Source organism: Drosophila biarmipes, chromosome 2L (genome assembly GCF_025231255.1).
Source record: "Drosophila biarmipes strain raj3 chromosome 2L, RU_DBia_V1.1, whole genome shotgun sequence".
NCBI classification, from domain to species: domain Eukaryota; kingdom Metazoa; phylum Arthropoda; class Insecta; order Diptera; family Drosophilidae; genus Drosophila; species Drosophila biarmipes.
Genome location: NC_066612.1, coordinates 11,549,740 through 11,568,176, shown reverse-complemented (window position 1 = coordinate 11,568,176; position 18,437 = coordinate 11,549,740). Strand labels below are relative to the sequence as shown.

The 18,437-nt window shown below is 42.5% G+C and overlaps 2 protein-coding genes across 8 annotated transcripts in view; both read right to left on the bottom strand.

Moving 5' to 3' along the window:
• LOC108032509 (sodium/potassium/calcium exchanger Nckx30C) overlaps positions 1-3,497 on the bottom strand; it is a 34,834-nt gene extending 31,337 nt beyond the window's left edge. For all 6 annotated transcript variants that reach the window (XM_017106335.3, XM_017106338.3, XM_017106336.3 and 3 more), the window contains exon 1: positions 2,538-3,497. In XM_017106335.3, the coding sequence (XP_016961824.1) occupies positions 2,538-3,483 (946 nt within the window). In that variant the 5' untranslated portion in view covers positions 3,484-3,497. The remainder of the gene's footprint in view (positions 1-2,537) is intronic.
• Positions 3,498-3,656: 159 nt separating this feature from the next.
• Positions 3,657-10,599, bottom strand: LOC108032510 (cytochrome P450 4e3). 2 transcript variants are annotated; one of them, XM_050885663.1, is made up of 7 exons: positions 10,424-10,599; positions 10,119-10,228; positions 9,572-9,921; positions 9,143-9,512; positions 8,910-9,081; positions 8,439-8,847; positions 3,657-3,895 (listed from the first exon to the last, which is right to left on the bottom strand). In XM_050885663.1, exons 1-7 carry the CDS (start codon positions 10,581-10,583, stop codon positions 3,670-3,672), a joined length of 1,797 nt encoding a protein of 598 aa, XP_050741620.1. In that variant the 5' UTR covers positions 10,584-10,599; the 3' UTR covers positions 3,657-3,669. The 2 variants fall into 2 exon arrangements, with proteins under 2 accessions (XP_050741620.1, XP_050741621.1); XM_050885664.1 differs by lacking the exon at positions 3,657-3,895 and having other exon boundaries at positions 8,250-8,847.
• Positions 10,600-18,437: the final 7,838 nt, after the last annotated feature.

The window sequence follows — 18,437 nt, the reverse complement described above, 5'->3', positions numbered from 1 at the left end:
TGGGAAGGACACTAGCGATGGGTCTTGGGTGGGGGTGGGGCATGTCAATAATTAAAAAGGCGGCCAAATGTTGTCATTTCAGTTCAGAGCGAAGGCAGAGCACAGAAAAGTACACAACCGTATAGTGAAAGCGCTGGGAGGCAGGAAGGAAACGACTTCCTGCCACCCACAAGAGCTCGTTTTTCTGCTGCTGGTTTCTGGTGTGGGTTTTTCATCGTCTCTCTCGTGGCTTTTAGCATGCAACTCACACGTCCTTGCCAGGACGATATTGTTGATGTTGTTGCTATTGCTGTTGCTGCTGCTGCTGTTGTTGGCATTTTGATTTATCGATTTAAATTTCTGTGTTTAAGGCGCTGTGCGTGCTCGTTCTGTTGCCTGCTTTTCGGACTTTTCCGCCGCCGTTTCGCTTTTCTTTTTCGGCTTTTTTCTTCTGCTTTCTTGTGTTTCTGTCTCTGTTTTTGTTTTTCTCAATCATTTTTCAAAATGTTTGCATACACACAAAGTTACAGCAAGTTTTTGGCCGCCTGCCGTTTGGGTCGAGGTCTTTACTTAACTTTATATTTTCTTTCGTACGCTTTTTTTTTGCTTTTTCTTCAGGGTCTGGCCCGAAAACACCCACAGCCACCCACAAAAACGCCGACGTTGAGAGCCTGAAACGTCGTTAACAGCCACGTTTGCGTGTGGCCCAAACACACACACACACACACCAGCGCACATACTTATACTATATTTCAGCCAAGAGTGTGTGTATTTTTGTTGTTATTATACCGAGAGCGCGCTAGCAATTTGGGTCGATGGTAAAATAGAAAAGCCAAAAGCAAGGCAAATACACGTACACACTGCCAGGAATTTCTATATGTGCCTAGCTACACACGTATATATATCTGGATATATATGAAATTTCGAACAAAGGTCGCTGAGGAGGAGACCAGTGCACATTTTTATATGGCCGATTGTATGTACGAGGGTGACCTGAGTTATGTGCCCGCTCTGTCTGCATTATTTTTCGCTGTGTGTGTCCTCCGACGTAGTTTTACTCGCTTTTTTAGTCGCTGGTTTCATGTTAATTGCTCGTGGCCTGTCGCTTGTTCCAGCAATCTGCGTTAATTTTAAAGCCTGATTTACACACAACAAGCACTTTGTGGTTGTACCCGCTGCAATTGCAGTTTTCAGCTTTCAGTTCGCAGGACACACATTCCGCCTTCGAGTGGTTTTGTGTGTCACGAGCGGGGTTTATTTATTTTGGGTGGCCATGGGAGGGCGGGCCGAAAGGCAAACAAAGCCCGGGATTGGATGGGCTTTAGCCGGGGTAGCTTATCGGGGCTTGACATCACCAACATCCATACACATCCGGAGATTTGCCCCTCGTTGTTTAGACAAAGGAGTCAACTCTAGTCGATCATTTTTCGCCTTTTTCGCTCTCTATCGCAGCGGCAGACAGCCACTTTTCTGACAGGACTTGGCTCGGTTGAGTCATTAAAATGAGCAGCGTGTGCACTGTTGGGTTTAATTGTTGGCCAAAATGTGACTGCGCCGCGCACGGGAGCAGAAAGACAGGCTGGCTGAATCAGGGGCAAAAGGTAAAAAGGTTGCAAGCGGCGCAGAAAGGTGAAAAAGGGGAGGCCGCAGCAGCAGCTCGACTTTCGCTGATGTGGCACAGAAAAAGAATATATTTTTCCACATATGTGTGCGCCGAGCACACATTAACACGCTCTTGGGCGCAGGCAGAAACACACATTTATTTCATCGGCCAACTGCAGACAGTTGCTCGTTCCATTATGTTCATTTGCAGTCACTTATGCTGCGGCCGGGATAATTTATGTTCCCATATTACGTATACGCAGAGCATTTGAGTTTGGCGGGCATTACTGTGGCTGCTTCGCCTCTGCGGCGTACTCTTCATGGGCCACGTTACGTATACGCGATGTAAGCACATAAATATCACTCATACGCAGTGTGGTTGAAAAATAATTGCCAACATCTTACTTCTTGTTTACAATCGTTGCGAGAAATTGCATTATTGTTAATTTATTAAGAATTATTAGGAAACTAAAGAACATAATTATTGGTCTGAATTCGTACAAACAGCTTCCCAAAAATTCCATAAGCAATCAAGGAAGAAGTTCAAAGAGCGATGGTTTCCCAATCTGTTTACCATTATTAAAAATGGATTTCTTATTTTAGGACTTTAAATGAAATTCTTCCAATTAATCTCATGTCTGATTGGGTTACGTATACGCCGTGTGGGCGGACCCCGTATGTACCTGTGTCCCCATTAAACATTTGTCTGATTCCGGGCCTTGAACTTTTATTTGCTATCATTTCTCAGCCCCCCACACTCGATTCCAACTCATCGATGCCCCATGCAAGGCAAATTCAATTTGTCTTCGCCAAAAAGTTGTTCGCATGGAACCGCCCACCCCAAAAAAACTTCTCGCCCCCTCCGAAATTGAGTGGCTCATTTAAATACGAATGCCATTAGTCAAAGACCCGCTGGCAGATGCAAAATTCCACATACGCGACAGGGGGAGACTCACCATTGATACCACGTTGATTGGCCGCATTATCCTCGTCGGAGCCGGGCACTGCATTGGAGTTGAGCTCCTGGTCCTGGTCCTGGTCCGGGTCCTCCTCCAGGCCGAACATCTGCTCCCCGGACTGGAAGGGGTACATGATCTCGGCCTCGTCCTCGCCGGACGTCTGCGATGGGGCACCCACTCCGCCCAGGACATCGTTGTGGTTCTGGTTTTGGTTTTGGTTCGGGCTGTTGCTGTTGCCGCTGCCGCCAAAGTGCTGCTTGGCCGACTTGGGCTTGGCCGCATCGCCGAATCCCAATCCCTGGGTGGCCAGGCACAGCAGCAGGATGCTGTAGATCGGCAGGCGGAGGCAGCGACTTCTGCAGCTGCTGCGGCTGCGGCTGCTTGGAGGGAGCAGCTGATCCACGGAGGCACCACGAGATGTTGCAGATGTTGCAGGTGTTGCACTGACAGCTGGTATCGCTGCTGCTGCTGCTGCTGCTGCTGCCGTTCTGCTTCTTGACTTGGCTTTCGTCGTTATTGTTGTTGCTGATATTGTTTTTAATGTTAATAATACTAAGCGCTTGAAAATATTTACACACTCGTCCAGTATCGTAGCTTGGTGTTGCTTGTTCTCCGCCAGGACAAAGGGGGCGTGGACGTGTCCTCGTAGGCGCCCCCTCCGCCGGCGACTGTTGAAGTCTATCGTTGTGCTGCTGGTGCGGCTGTGGCCTACGGACAACATGTTGTCGCTGTGGCACCAAGTGTTGCGGCTTGCTGTTGCTGTTGCAGTTGCGGCTGCTCCTGCTGCTACTTCTGCTGCTGCTGCTCCTGCTGCTCCTGCTGCTGTTACAGTTGCTGCTGCTAAGGCTCCATGATCTTTAGCTGCTCCTTCCGCCGCTGCTGTTGCAATTACTGGTTGCTGCCTCTGCTGTTGCTGTTTGCTGCATGTTGTTGGCTGCAACATTGGACCCGTTGGAATAATGTTGTTGGTTGGTTGGTTGCTTGGTTTGGTTTGGTGTTATCGTTTCACTTGCAAAACCGTTTGTTGTCGTTGTACGCTTTTGATTAGACTGAGTTTAGATTAGAGTTTCTCGCCTGCCGTCGGACCTTTTCGATCCGCTTTTGTATCACACAGAACTTTATATATACACTATACATAAATAACAATTAACACGGAACGGAGAGAGCGAAGAACGGATAAATTTTTTGGGGCCGGTCGCGGATTCAGGTTGCCGTTGCTGTTTCCGTTTCCGCTGGTGTTGCTGCTGCTGGTGCTGCTACTTCCGCTGCTGGTGTGGCTAACAGAAGAAGCCCCAGCAAGCCCATTTCCATTTCCACGGGGCGCGCTATTTTCCCCTAGATTTTCGCACACCACACTGGCCCCCGCCTCTTAAATGATTTTCCCTTCTGGTTTTTCACGGCTCCCCCGTTTTTGTGGCACTGCTGCTGCTGCGCTCGCTGCTACTGCCGCTGCTGCTAGTCCTGGCCATTTGTCTGAGGCTTTTCCGCTTTTCCGATTTTCCGACTCCGTGTGCCCGTGTGCCCCTCTGTGTGTGCGTGCCCGAGTGTGGCGAAGGAAAAGTTTCCCTGAGTGGCCGCTGCTGGATTTCAATCTCGGTCTGCAGCTGGATACTGGATACTGGATCCCGGAGCTGGACTACATCACGCTGCGCACTCTGCTGGCGTTGTGAGCGCTGGCTGCCCGAGCCTGTTTTTGAGCCTGGCCAGGATGTGGGCTGGAAAACCGACGGCCGTCGACGGCCGAGCAGGATTCGAGCCTGGAAGCTCGGCTTTCCCTTCCTCGCCTTTCCCTGCCTTTCCAAACTGCTTGAGGTGTGAGGGAGAGAGTACTGCTGCGCCTGCGTCGCTTTTGTTTACATTTTCGAAGGCTTCGCTCGATGGCTGTTAAGGCTCAAAGGATGCCTGTCTGCGGGGGAAAAATTAGAAAATAAATATTAAGGATTTTACAGCAATTTCAGAAGCATAGTTTATAATAAAAATTGTATAATTCTCAATTTTTAATTTGGTTGCAAGCAGCACATTTAAATGCATCACAATAGCACACAGACCACTCAAAACCTTAATTACAATACAATTCGGTTATTTTTTATTACAAATTATCTCTATTTTTAGTTTAACAATTTTTAATTGCTTTCCCATATATTGATTCTTAAACATTTTCTTTTTACTTATAGAAATTATGTAAGGTCAAAGATAAAGGAAACCATTTTAAATAGATCATGTTTTTAAATCATTTTTAGGTCCAAGTCAGTAAAGTTCATATTTTTAAAGATGTATCTAAATTGTCATTTAGCATATGCTTATTAAAATGTAAGAAAAATAATAATTAATAATAAGTTTAGTAATTCATAAGGGGATAAAATTGTTAGGATTGATTGCTAAACTTGGACAATTCATACTTTTAAGAGATAGATGTGGCTCAGATTTGTGGCTCTTATTAGCTAGCTAGTTACCAAGAGTGCCAGATTTCCCTTCAAACTCAAAGGACACTCTTTTTTGGCCAACTTTTCTCTTTGCCATTTTCCAGGCTCTCTGGCAATTTTCCGCACTCTCTATCTCCGTTTTCCCGACCCTCTCTGGATGCCGCTTATCTGCTAGGCCTTATCGCTTTTCTCACGGCTTTCTTTTTGCTTTCGCTTGCTGCTGTGTTTGTTGTTTTAGCTTACGCTTACAATTTTTACTTTCATTTAGGTTTAGTAGGTGATTCCGCCCCCCGCCGCCGCCTCGATTCCCCGCCCACTGTGCGTTTTTTACTGCTTCTGGCTGAATGTGCGGTTATGTTCATTGTTATGCTTTGAGTAGCTCCCGCTGCTTCTATCCTAGTCCCTGCTTTCTCCTCCTTTCTCCTGCTAACCCTGCCCCTCCCCCTCATCTCGTCCTGCCTCTTTTTGTCCTTTTTTCACTGTTATTTTTAGCCGCAGGACAGAGTTTGTCCAAGAATTCAACCGTGTGGCTTTGTTATTAATTATGTTTTTGCCCCGCTATGTTTTGTGGTCTCATTTTTTTAGAAAATTGCGTAACATTTTTGCGCTTTCTTTGCTTTACATAATTGCCCCATCAATTTGAGGGAACCAGCGGACATTTGATATTTTCTTTACGGTTCCTTTTATGAAACTTGAGAGACCATTTTATAATCTAGCCATGGAATCAGTTCTTGTATAATCTGCTGTAAATTAAGCAATTACATTTAATTTTTTTTTGTTTTTTAATTCAGTTATATATTTTTGTTTTATCTCATCAGTAAAAATTAATTTTGAATAGGTAATTTTAATATTAATTTGATTTTAATTTTAAATTTATAAGATTTTATAGTAGCATTAATATTTGTAAAGGCAATCAAAGCAAGGCTTTTATGTAATTTTTACTACGGCTTGGCTCTAAAAGTAAGTGCCGGAAAAACCATCCAGATCCCATTAGTCGCGCCTTAAGCTAGGCCAGAAAATAACATGGGGCAAATGGAAGCTCCTGGCTAATTGTTATATCATTTGCTGGGCAACTTTAAAGGGGCGGGGTCGCTTTAAGAACGGGGTCGAACCCGTGACAGCCGAAAGTCTGACTGTTAAGTTTTCTTCTTGACTTGACCAGCCGAAAAAAGAAGGCAACCTGAAAGCATGAAGAAACCCTGCACACTCACACACACGCAGCACACAATCACACACACACACACACATACACAGAGACACGGGGGGAAAGCAACGTTTTGACCTCTTTATGAAAAAGGCCTCAAGCACGAGAAGGCTCAGACTCACACACACCAACGCACAGCAGGCACGAACGGGGCCATTAATGTTTCTGCACTCACACAGACGACCGAAAAACGCTTTTCCTCGGCGCCCCCCTCGCTTTCCCACCCCCTCGCCACGTTTTTGTGGCTTTTTATTGCTTGATTATATAAAAATTGGCTTTTGTATATAATATTTTGTTCACTGCTCGCTGGCAATTCTATTTGAATTTGTCTCCTTAAGTAGGCCAGGATTATGGGACCCTCGATAGTGGGAAGGTGAGATTTTTAAGGCGGCTTAAGTTTTTCCTTTGATTTTTTCAAACTGCAATAAATTTTCCAGCACCTCGCGCACCAGCTCACAGACACTCGCAGACACTCGCACACACACACACAGGCAGGCAGCGCACACGGTTAAAAGTTTCTGCACACACATACACCGAGCAGGAGGATTTTGGGACGCACCATCCGCTCGTTGGTCCTGCGAGGATGTTGTCAGCACAGCGCCCGAAAACGTTTTGGGGACCCTGCCAGGCGGCCACGAGTCCGGAGGCCACACACGAAGTCCGTGGAAGGACGAGTGCTAGCCGAAAGGACTAGGACTTCCAGTCGGGTGGGCTAGCGAGGATGAGTAGCAATTCAGCTGGCCAGGATCGGGTTTACTCTACATTTAGCTTTCGTTTTCGGTTTCATTTTCAGCTGCTGGCCCTTATCTCTATCGAGCATCGCTTCGATTTGTAATTAATTAATTTACGATGACTTCCGCTGGCACATATTTCCATTAACAACTCATCGTCAGGACGAGCATATCCTGCTGTCGCTCTCGGGTTTCCAGTTTATAGCATACTTTCGGGGGTACGAGGGCTGGAAAGGAGAGAGAGAGTGTCGCGCAGCTGTTCGGCGCTCCAGGTGGCCTGCCACTCTCTCACTCTCGTCCTCCGCCCACCGCCGCCACGCCACCCACTCAAACAAACGCCAAGAGAAAGAAAGAAATAAACGTTTGTGCATGCGTTACAACACGCAGACCCGAAACGAATACACACACAGAAAGGACAGCCAACACACACACACAGATACTCTCCACGCACAATTGTATTTTGATTATGCCCGGTTTCGGTACGCCGCATACCTCGGATACTTCTACGCACAACAATGCCAAATCCCCGACCCCGAATCCAGTGGCTCCCTATCTACCCAACGACCCACCGCGCCGCACCACCGCCATTCCCAATCCGAATCCCACCGAAACCCAATCCAATCCCAATCCCGCCCCACGCCCCATTGATAGCCGCCAAGTTTGCCGTCACATCAAATATTTATGGCGACAAGAGAGCGAAACAAGTTGAAACGAAATAGTCGAAAATTCGGAATTTAAAATTTGACTACAAGGTCTGCAGGAATTTCGACATGCAGGAAATACATTTAAGTCGACATCTTGCACCTCCACCCGAAAAATCCATTAGAATGGCTTTATTTAAATAATTTAGAAGGAGAAAGTAGCTTATTTTCCTACGACTAACAATTCAAATATTGCTTCTTATAGAGTTTTCTAGTAGATTTTTACTTTTCTCATAGCTTTAAAAACGTTTAAGGCATTGTTTTCACTTTTTACCCCACATAATCAGGAATTTAAAAATTGCAAATCCATTAAGCCATTTCAAACTTAATTATAACCAGTTACGCAACCCGTAGCAAAGTCGGAAATTCGATAAGGCCAGCCTATAAATAACAGTGGAAGGAACCAGCTTCAACGCAATACCAACATGAATCTCAGACTGAGCCTTCTCCTGTATTTGGTTTACAACTTCGGCGTGAGGTGGTCCTTTGCTAGAGCGGAAAAGTAGCGCACAGTCGTTACTTAAAAATCGGAATGTATTAATTGGTTAATAGCAAAATGATATCTGAGTAACTTAAAAGCAAGAAGGATTCAATAAATGATAAAGAAAAAAGTTAATTGTCTGTTATCAATTGTTAACCAGACTAAAACAATTGAAAGATACGACAGATGCCAGACAGGCAAACTAATAATAACAATCCTATTCACAGATACAAAATAGATATATCAACAAGCGGTTCTTTATTTCTTGGTAAAAATGTTGCTAAGACAAATAAATAGATACTACAAAGAATATTTCAGGTGCTGATGGTTTTCAACAATAATTTTTATTCATGATCGCCGTTCCCTGAGACGAAGATGCAGGCCATTGTCGGACTTAAGGGTTAAAACCGCCGACAGAACTGGAACGTACTTGTGGCGCCCTGCCTCGCGCTTTAGCTTTTCTCCGGGGGAGAGTCCGAGATAGGTGTTTATCCGACCATCCTTGGAGACCAACTCATCGACTGCTGGGAGCACCTCAAAGGATCGCACCAGCTTGGATATCACTGTCTTAAGTTCTAGGAGGGCAAACTTTTGGCCAATGCAGTTACGGGGTCCAGCACTGAAAGGCAAATACTCAAATAGTCCTGGCTTTTCCTCCTCAAATCGTTCCGGGCGAAAGTGATGGGGGTCCTTAAAGATGCGATCATTGTAGCCTAGGAGGACGAGGGCTAGATTGAGAGTGGTGCCCTTGGGAACAGTGCTACCATCTAAGCAGGGGATAATTTAAAAACAATATAACACATATTTTTGATAGCCCAAAAATGCTCACTGATATCGTAGTCCTTATCACAATAGCGACCAATAAACGGAACACTGGGATAGACGCGCTGTGCCTCTTTGATGAACAAATCTAGATATTTCATTTGGGCGATCTCCTGGAAACTGGCATTCCTGTTCATATCATTGCCCATTATTTCGCACTGCTCTTGATACAGTTTCATCTGTGGTACAACGATATATATTAGATCTATTAATCTATTTGGTTTAAATTATCGAAATTACCTGAACATCAGGATGCCGCGAAATAAGATACCCGGCGAAGGACACTCCCGAGGTAGTCGTGTCGTGCCCCTCAAACATGAAGGTGGACACCTCCTCGTATATCTCCTGCCTTGTGAGAGGGCAACCATCGATGGTGGAGGACAGCAAGGTGTCCAAAAAGGCCATCTTCTTCCGGGGCAAGGAATGATCTTGCTCCTTCTTAGAACCTCCATTCTGCAGGGCAATCACCCGCTTTTCGATGATGTCATAGGTAAAGTCCTGCAGCGTCTTCAGAGTTCGTTGATAAGCTGCAAACTCAGGGGATAAACAAAAGACCCTCTGGGATCGCTTAAAGGGATGGAAAGCGCGCATATTCAAGTTGTAACACATGCTAAAATTATAAATATTATTATAGATGGATTTCTTGATACGACTTTTTTTCAAACTCACTCTCTGAAGGCCTGCACAATGGAGGAATCACGCTGCTCCATGGCATTGATGGGCACTCCCATGGCCGTGTCACAGATCACATCCAAAGTTAGGTAATTGGCATGTTCTTGGAAATCGATAATACTATCCCCAGCACTCGCTTTCTTCAGGTGTTCCATGAATTTGCTGGAGTTTTTGTTCATCACCTCGTGGAAGTCCTGCAGGATATTGAAGTGGAAGGATGGGGTAATCATCTTTCGGTGCTTGTGCCATTTGCTGCCATAACTCGTTAGAAGGCCAGAGCCCAGCCAAGGATGCAATAGGTCGTAGATGGTAGATTTTTGTATCAACTGCTGACTGTTTAAAATGTACTGCAAAAAAAAATTTCATTTTATTTATTAGTATACGTAAAACTAATTTAGAATTTCATTGAAGATAAAGGATAGTTATAAACTATATACTTTATGAATTTTTACAAATGTACAAAGGTTTGATACAGAATTTAAGAAATTTTGCATAATCTACAAGATAATCCAAAGGGTTTTCCATTTATATATCACAGCCTCACCTCCAGTTGTTTGGGATTGGTCACCACAATGTGAGAGCTGTATCCGATCCAGAAGAGAAAGTTATCCTTGCCATAGTCGTACCACCATTCGAAGAAGGTGGCCAGTATTTCTGCAAAAAAGAATCACGATAAAGAAATAAGGTCAATGTGATCCTTGCTTACAAAGTGCAAGTTTCGCGACACCGAATGGTATTCAATCATCCGGCTATTGTACACTTGATAACATTCGCTGATTATCACTTATCAGTTCGCAGTCTAGACCATTAGACGAGCCCCCATTGCTAATGATTTGTCTTGCAACTGACCTGCCGGATTCTTGCCTATGCGATTGGCATTTCCCAAAATGGGCACCGGAGTGGGTCCATTGAATTCCTTCAGCAGTTGGCGGCGATGCGATGCCCTCAGTTCAAAGTACACCAGAACGATCAGTGGCATAAGCACTACAGCGAGCACTGCGAACCACATCTTCGACCACTGTGATGGGGGAAACCTGTTTGGATTGTAGCTACAAAATCTGAACCTTTCTGCGCTGAAGAAGATTAAAGAATCGCTTGCGTCGCGTGCTTTTATAGCCATTCCAGGTTATTTAGCTCGCCCCGGATTGGTCCACTCTGAGATTAGACAGGAAAGCTCTCCCAGATCTTTTTATTCCCATTGCAATTAGCTTTTGCATGCCCTCCGGTTGTTAGGAGTCATAGTTCAGAGTTCTCTTCCATCTTCATCAGGTTCCTCCCACCATAAGATCGTATTCTCTATAAATCTTAGAAGCCTCTATCCTTTATACAGTACTATGGTTGCAGTAAATTTAAAATAATTTGGAAACACAATTTGTTTCTTTTAGAAAGTATGTTTTAAAAATAATTTTTGAACTTCATAATAAACTAGTTTTTTATAACAAACACACAAAATAAATTTTAATAAAAAAATTAAATATTATCTAATTATTTAAACTGTTTCCAATTTAAATCTCTTATTAAAATGTTGATTTGTATGCAGACTACAAAATTAAAAACAATTTATTTTAAATGTACAAACAGTAGAAATATTAATAAAGTAAATTTTGTTAAATTTTACATTTTGAACCCTATTTATTTTCAATGTACAATTATCCTTACAATTTGTTTAATTTTGTGTCATCTTTTTTTGCAAAACAAATTCAGCTTTACTTAGAGCATTGCAAAATTTGCGATGCCGAACTGAACCTTCAGGTTTCGTTCTTTTTTCATTTTTTCATTTTTTGCGTCTGGCTCGGTGGACTTTGAACTTGTTTGTTTATCTGCCAGACAGACGACCGGCAGACGGACTGTATTAGTAATCTCGTTTCAGCGAGGGGCTCGTCAAATACTGGAGGTCCAAGCCAATGTTCCGTCACATGCCAGGCCTCTAAAAAATAATCATTGGCCATGAAACAAACCAGACCTGAGCTTGACAGGTCAAAATAGAGATACGAGAGAGGCCAAATAAATGGTTTAAGTCAGAAGCTGCCAACAAAAGAGTTATAGCTCTGATAGGCCTATTCCCATATGTTTTTGGGGGAGAAAGCTTAATAAAGCATATAATGTGAGAATTAATCAAAGACCACGCATTGACTTTTCGCCTGCGTGTGGGAGGTGAACCCGTGACACGAGTCCTCGGAGGGAAAAAAGGCACATACGAAATTGCTCCCTAGGAGTTGGGCTCATGACAGTTGGAGAAATTGCACCCCAAACGGCCCACACAGAAACATTTGCCATTTCACGATTACATCTCCCTGGGCCTGGCAATAAATCAAATTGGCAAACGGAAAGAAAAACAGAAAAGTTTTGCACACTGTGAATGGCTTTTATGGCATTTGTTTGTGGGGGCCCGTAATTCGCTTGACATCTCAATGCTGCTTTCGGGTACTGCTTAATGCCCCAACTTATAACGGGCGAAAATTTTAATGAATGACGTCGTCATCATCACCAGCACCAGCAGCAGCAGCAGCAGCGGCGGCAGCGGCAGCGGCAACTGATGCGGCGAGTGGCAAGGACGTTGGCCCCCCAAACACCCCGCACTCCCATGCCTCCGCCTCTCCCCACCCCCCACTCCTCTCAAGGACACGTTTGGGCAGCGAGCAGCGGGCAAACAATTTCAATGAACTTTGATAAATCGCTGCGAGGCGAAGGACGAGTCCGTATATGCCACATAATATAATACACAGCCGGGCATTCTGCTCGACTGGGCTTCCTATTTCCGGTTCCCATTTCTGTCGCTATATTTGGTCCTGCCGCTGAATGCTCAGTGATTATGTAAATTGTTCTGCCCATTTGTAGCAGCTTCCTCTCCCCCCCTCCCCCAAAACCCCATAAATTTTTATGTTTATTTTTATTCATCGATTGCGTCTATTAAAAGAATACTGCTCGCAAGGCAAGTTGGCTTACGCTGGCTTTTGCAAGTGAAGAACCCTTGAGAATCTCAGCTTAGCCTTAAAGTATGCCATCACTTTGGCCCGCAAACAATCAGTTCTTTAAATATTAGTCGAGGAGGGAAAACAACAAACTCTCATCCGGAGAGCCATTTGAGTTAATTATTTCTCGGCTTATCAAGCGGGGATCACACATGTCGTATACGCAATTAGCAGGCAGGGAACGGAATCGCTGTCTTTAAACGAACAGCAATTCCCCAAACCCGCCGCCTCATTATCCCACTGCTCCGCATGTCGGTTGTTGTTATTGCCGTTGTCTTGTTTAATGCATTTTTTGCCTTCATGCGGCGAGGAGGAAGTAAATATTGCGCATACGCCACTTTGTGAGCACGCAATGCTGCATAGCATGTTTGGCACGTTCGGCGGCAGGGCGAAATGGTATGAAAGGGGTTGAAGGATGGTCACAGTGGATGTTTTCGGGTACCAGTTTAAATATAGCTGCCTTAAATGAAGCATTGTTTTATGCAGCACCTGCCATTGAAAGGAAACCTCAAAAAGAAGCACTTTATTGTACATTTGATTTTATTGATTATTATTTTCATATTACTAAAATGAAAGTAAACTTATAAGAATTTTTTTTTTTTTATGTAAGTTTTGTTTCAAACTAAAAGCTTAAAGTAAACTATTTTTACTTGCTTAAAAAATTATATATTATTATAGTATTAAAATCTTTACATCACTAGAGCAATTTTTGTATATAATACTTTATTGTAACCTTTTCATAAGTCTAAAAATAAAAAAACAATAAAACATATTTTTTTTTTTATGTATCTCACGTTTTCAACTTAAATAATTATTATATTATTATATTTTCTTAAAAAATTATAAATATATTTGATTATTATTATTATAATATTAAAATTTCATTCCTTTCTGGAGAAATAATTAATAATTGGAGATTCACAATATTCTGCTGACAAGTTTTCGGTATGAATTTGTTATAAATTTAAAAAACGCATATTTGTTATTCTTAAATAAGCATCTCTGTACCAGCCACCGTTCTTGGCCGAGTAGAAGGAACCGCATTTACTGGCCACTTAAAGGAGAGAACTCCCATGCGGCCAGCCCACTCCCGGTCCCGCCCCTTTTGGGGATTCGCAAAAACTATGCAAAAGGCTGAGTAGCCCCCGCGCCCCCTCATCGGGCCATAAAAAGCTGTATAGAATGTTGCAATCAGTTAATTTAAGTGCAGGCCAGGCCAAGACGAACAAAGAGAAGTGGGCGGCGGGCGGTGGCGAGAACAAAAAGAAAAATGGAAATTTCAATGCGAAAACACACAAACAAATGTGTTTCCCTGTGTGCGAGTGTGTATGTCTAAACAAACACGCACAGTGAGCCACGCACAGTGGGTCAAGTTCCATTTCGAGTGGATTCCTCCCCGAAAACGGTATGAATTCGCATTGGACTGGGAAAGTTCGGAGGGAAAGTGCTAAGCGGGGGCGTGGCAGAGGGGGGCGGTGAATTTTCCTCGACCCGAGGCGCACACTCACACTCACACTGGCACACACAGCAAAGCACAAGTGGCTACTAATGCAAATAATTTACAAGTAGCAAATGTGGGCGGCAAGCGCCAGCAGCAGATTCAGCAGCATCCAACGTCAGCAGAGACACAGAAAGGACAAAACAAAAATGGGAAAAGCGAGCTCGGAAAAATAGAAAGGAAAACACACACAAAATAAACGACAGACGACGACGTCGAGGCAAAATGTCGTCAACAAAAAGAAATATAACAAGAAGGGAAGGCTGGCTCGGGGCCCAGGGCTTAGAATACCCTTAAAAGTCTATTAATGGTAAGACTGCTGGACGATACACATATACCACAATTAATATCCCGCCTTTAACCTGGTAAGCCAATTCAATTTAGGGGGTCTTACTGTCGGAGAATGGTATTTAAAGGCGTCTTTAATATTAGCCATTCTTAAATGGAGCAAACAGGGTTGTGATTATATATACAAATTTTGAAGAAGTATTACCAAGATTAATTAAGGATACAATTTTGGTATTTTAATTACGTTTTGGTAAAAAATGTAATATTTCATGTTTATGCATATTAAAACACTACTTCTTTTTATATATATTTATATATAGGATTTAAAATATTTATTATCATTATTATTTATTGAACTATTTAAAAATAAGTATTTAAAAAAAGTTTCTTAATGCTGCATTGCTTATTCATAAGGCACTATTTATTCTTTATATATGTTTTAATATAAGATCCATATGTTTTTATTTATTAACCTTTAAGTATTTTAAACCTTCCTTTTTCCTTTTTAAGGAACTAAGTATTCAAATGAGTTCCGAAATATTTTTATATCACCCATAGGATATTTAAGTATATTTTATTTACTTAATTTTAGTCTCCTTAAGGAACTATTTCATCTATGTAGATATTACATTTCTTCCTTAGAAATAAATTTCGAAATATTTTTATTTTTAATCCTTAAGGATTTGAGTGCATAATATTTTGATTATTATCCCCAAAAATTGTTCTTCCTTTTAGGTGTTCAAAGAAAAGCTTCACACTTTTATTTCTCTTCTCTAGTATCCCCATGTAGAATCCATACCCTTTGTAAGGGTACACCGCAGCAGTAACAAAAGACAAGAAACATAGGAGCGGGAAAGGAGGAAGGAACCCCGGGGCAAGGGGGCACAGGGGAGTGGAAGGAAGAGCAAGGCTGGGGGCACCGACAAGCGGACTCTGGAGGGGCGGTGGGTGAACGGAAGAGAGGGGCAAGTAAAAAGGACATTATGCGTCTTTTCACATTTGAGAAAAGGACAAATTTGTAAGGACAAGTGTAAGTGAAGGAAACCGAAACAAACACACAAGCACATGCACACTCGCAAATACCGATACACACACACACCGCACACACAGCGACGACCGAATGCCGCAAATGTTTGTGGCCCCGCCCACTCCGCCCCCCTTTGGGGCTGTCGAGAGAAAATCAATGCCAGACCATGAATCAAGATCAGGTTTTCAGAAGGAATTAGGAGGCCTTTTCGGTGGCATCACCACATTTGAAAATGTCATTTATGGCAGTCGTGCTTTGGCTCTGGCTTATGCACTGAGCGATTGACAGCGAAAGGGTTCGGTACCGCTCAAGTGGGTATCCTGAATTAATGAAGGTTCTGAGTACATAGATACTTTTTGATTTCTGCGTAAAAGTGATGCACTCAATGGTTCCATTGGGGTTTGCAATTACCGAAGGCTTCAATACATTTCAGACGAAGAGAAATGCAGAGTGCTTCCAGGAAAGCCCTTCTCGTTGCGTTTTATTATAGCCTCTAAGAGGGGATTTCATTAAACATTCTTACCCTATAAAGGAAAAAGATTGGATGTATTTATCGTATTTTCTAAGGCTAACACGTATTTCAAATTGTATTTCCTTTGAATTTTTGTAAAGATCACATATGGAATTAACACAAATGTAATGTAAATTTCTTTAAAATTATAGTAAATATTATTATATTATTGATAAACACAGGGAAAAGAAAGCTGGTTACCTGCAATGAAACTGTATTAAGTTTCTACATTAACCTTCATCTTTTCCTTGCTCTTTTGAGTGAACACAAATTCATTGGAAATATTTCAAATACAGAATTCTGATGCAAGTTCACGGCTAAACCTGATCGAATCAAGTCAAAGTGACGGAGGTCGAATGCCATTTCTTTTGAAGGCACTAAACCAGAAAATTAAATAACCCACCGGTAAAGTTCAAATTACAGTAGCTATTAAGTATTGCTGATGCTCCCACAAGAAATTTTTTAACGGGAAATTATATAAATAGTTATTTTTATTCACAACTCCTCTGGCTGAAAGGCTCCGTTTCCTGTACCATCTGCACAAATACGCAATGGCACACATTTCTTCGAAGGGCATAAAACAAGAAAAAGAAAACTAGAGACCGGAAAGGTAGAAAGTGCTTTAACTTTTGGCTGACTGACTTTTCACAACTTTCGCGGTAAATGGGTGTCAGAGGCGGGGTAAGTTCCGGTCGGGTGGCGAGGGGTCAGGTTGGCCGGGAACGGGGGGGCACCGTCGCTGGCGTTGGCGCGTGGAGGTAATTGAAGTGACGTTTATGAATGTCATCCGTCAAGCACTCAAGGACATTTACATACAAGCACGCACACATGGACAGCTCGGCACACACGCACACACACTTGCGCACCCACTGGTTTGGAGGCGGGGGGAGCGAGTGGGGCGCTTGGTTGCCTGACAGATGCGAGCTTACACAGATTTTTTTGTGTCTTCATACCCAGCACCCTTTTGGAATCATTGGCTTGCTCATTTGTTGGAAGCCTTGCTTATGGTAGATTAAAATCTTTTAATATTTTATTTTAGAACTCAAAAGAAGTTGGGAAATTGAAAAAAGTGCGTCATATAATTTACAATTTTCAAAGTATTCCAAAAAAAAGTTCCAAAAAATCTGACAATTTCTTAAATGTTAAAAAAAAATTTATTTGGAAACAATAAAAAGTAATTTAGCTGAAAACAAATATTTTAAATATTTTATTCCGGGATTCTGCTTAAGATGCAGACAGTACAGTTTTTCAAACTAAGAGTATCGAAATAGTTGTTATTTTTCTCAATTCTAAAAATTTAATAAAATTAATTATATATATTTTTTTTAGAGCCAGGTACTGTCAAAATATTAAAATAGTCTCTTAATAATTCCACGATAAGATAAATACAATTTCCAAGTTTCCAATCAAAGCTTTTTAAATCTTTTAAATTTTTCCCAATAAAGAAAATATAAATTATATATATAAATCACTAAAAAAAAAATTCAAAATTTCGAAGTGTTGCTTTTTTAAATAAATAAAATTTATACAATTATCTGAAATAACAAAGATGATATTCCCAGTTCGTAGTGTATAAGAAATCTCTTAGCAGGGTATTCTCTAGTCGCAATCCGCAACTTGAGCTTTCCCACTGGTATTTGCTTTTTTCGCGTTTATGTAGACAAACTCGCACACTGCGAGAAATCGAAGGGAGATGGGGAAGGAACGCTTACCGAACCAATACAAACATGAGTTGTCGTCCTGCACGGATGATGTGAGGACGGTTGTGTGCGTCGACGTCCCTGCTCCTGAGTGCGTTGGTGTGTTTTCGTGCGGGCTCGTGTGTGTGAGAGACAATTTAAAAATAAATACAAGAAACTAGCACAGAACGTGATGGCGGTGGTTGGGTGGCTGTGGGTGGTCCCTGCACTACCAGCGAGGGCAGAATGATAGATTGCGAGGCAGCCCGCTGCTGAAGTTCGCACTTACAGCTCTGCGGACTGTCCTATCCCAGCGAAAGGACGCCGAAAGATGTGAGGACCAGCGACCATGTGCGAACTGCGATCCGGCATCCACCAGAACCACTTGCTTATATAAATTGACAAAGGTTTACCCGGATCCATATATCATTGTCCTGTTTGTGACGCTGATGAGCCGAGATTTGTTTATGCACATGTCCTTTTATCGCTGAAAAAGTATCTATGCCATCTAGTCGGGGGTTTTTCCATTTCACACCCTTTATGCCGCGTGAATAGTTCGCTTTTACAAATTGACAGCGGCTTTCCCAACACCATATATCATTCGCTTGTCGTTAGATAAATTTCGCAAATATATATGTAGCTTGAGCCCTTATCTAAACACGTGTTCTTGCCCATAAAATGTATCTTTCATTGATTGTAGCTCTTATTTGTGCCTGCTCAATATCACTTTCTAGCTGACCTTTAAGAAGCTACTACTACTAAAGAACCTCTGCCGTTTTAATCTTACTTTCGTTGGAACATCCTGACCCGCCTTATGTAGGTTGAATCCCTATTAGCCTGCTGCAACACATCATTGGGAGTACCATCACGATCCATTATCAGTTTTCC

What these genes read in the sequence shown, in the direction of transcription:
- LOC108032510 (XM_050885663.1), bottom strand. Translation starts at nt 10,583, where the DNA reads ATGTGGTTCGCAGTGCTCGCTGTAGTGCTTATGCCACTGATCGTTCTG. An exon ending in CATAGGCAAGAATCCGGCAG is followed by an intron (nt 10,229 to 10,423) that starts GTCAGTTGCAAG and finishes TCTTTTTTGCAG; the next exon opens with AAATACTGGCCACCTTCTTC. An exon ending in ATTGTGCAGGCCTTCAGAGA is followed by an intron (nt 9,513 to 9,571) that starts GTGAGTTTGAAA and finishes TTATAATTTTAG; the next exon opens with CATGTGTTACAACTTGAATA.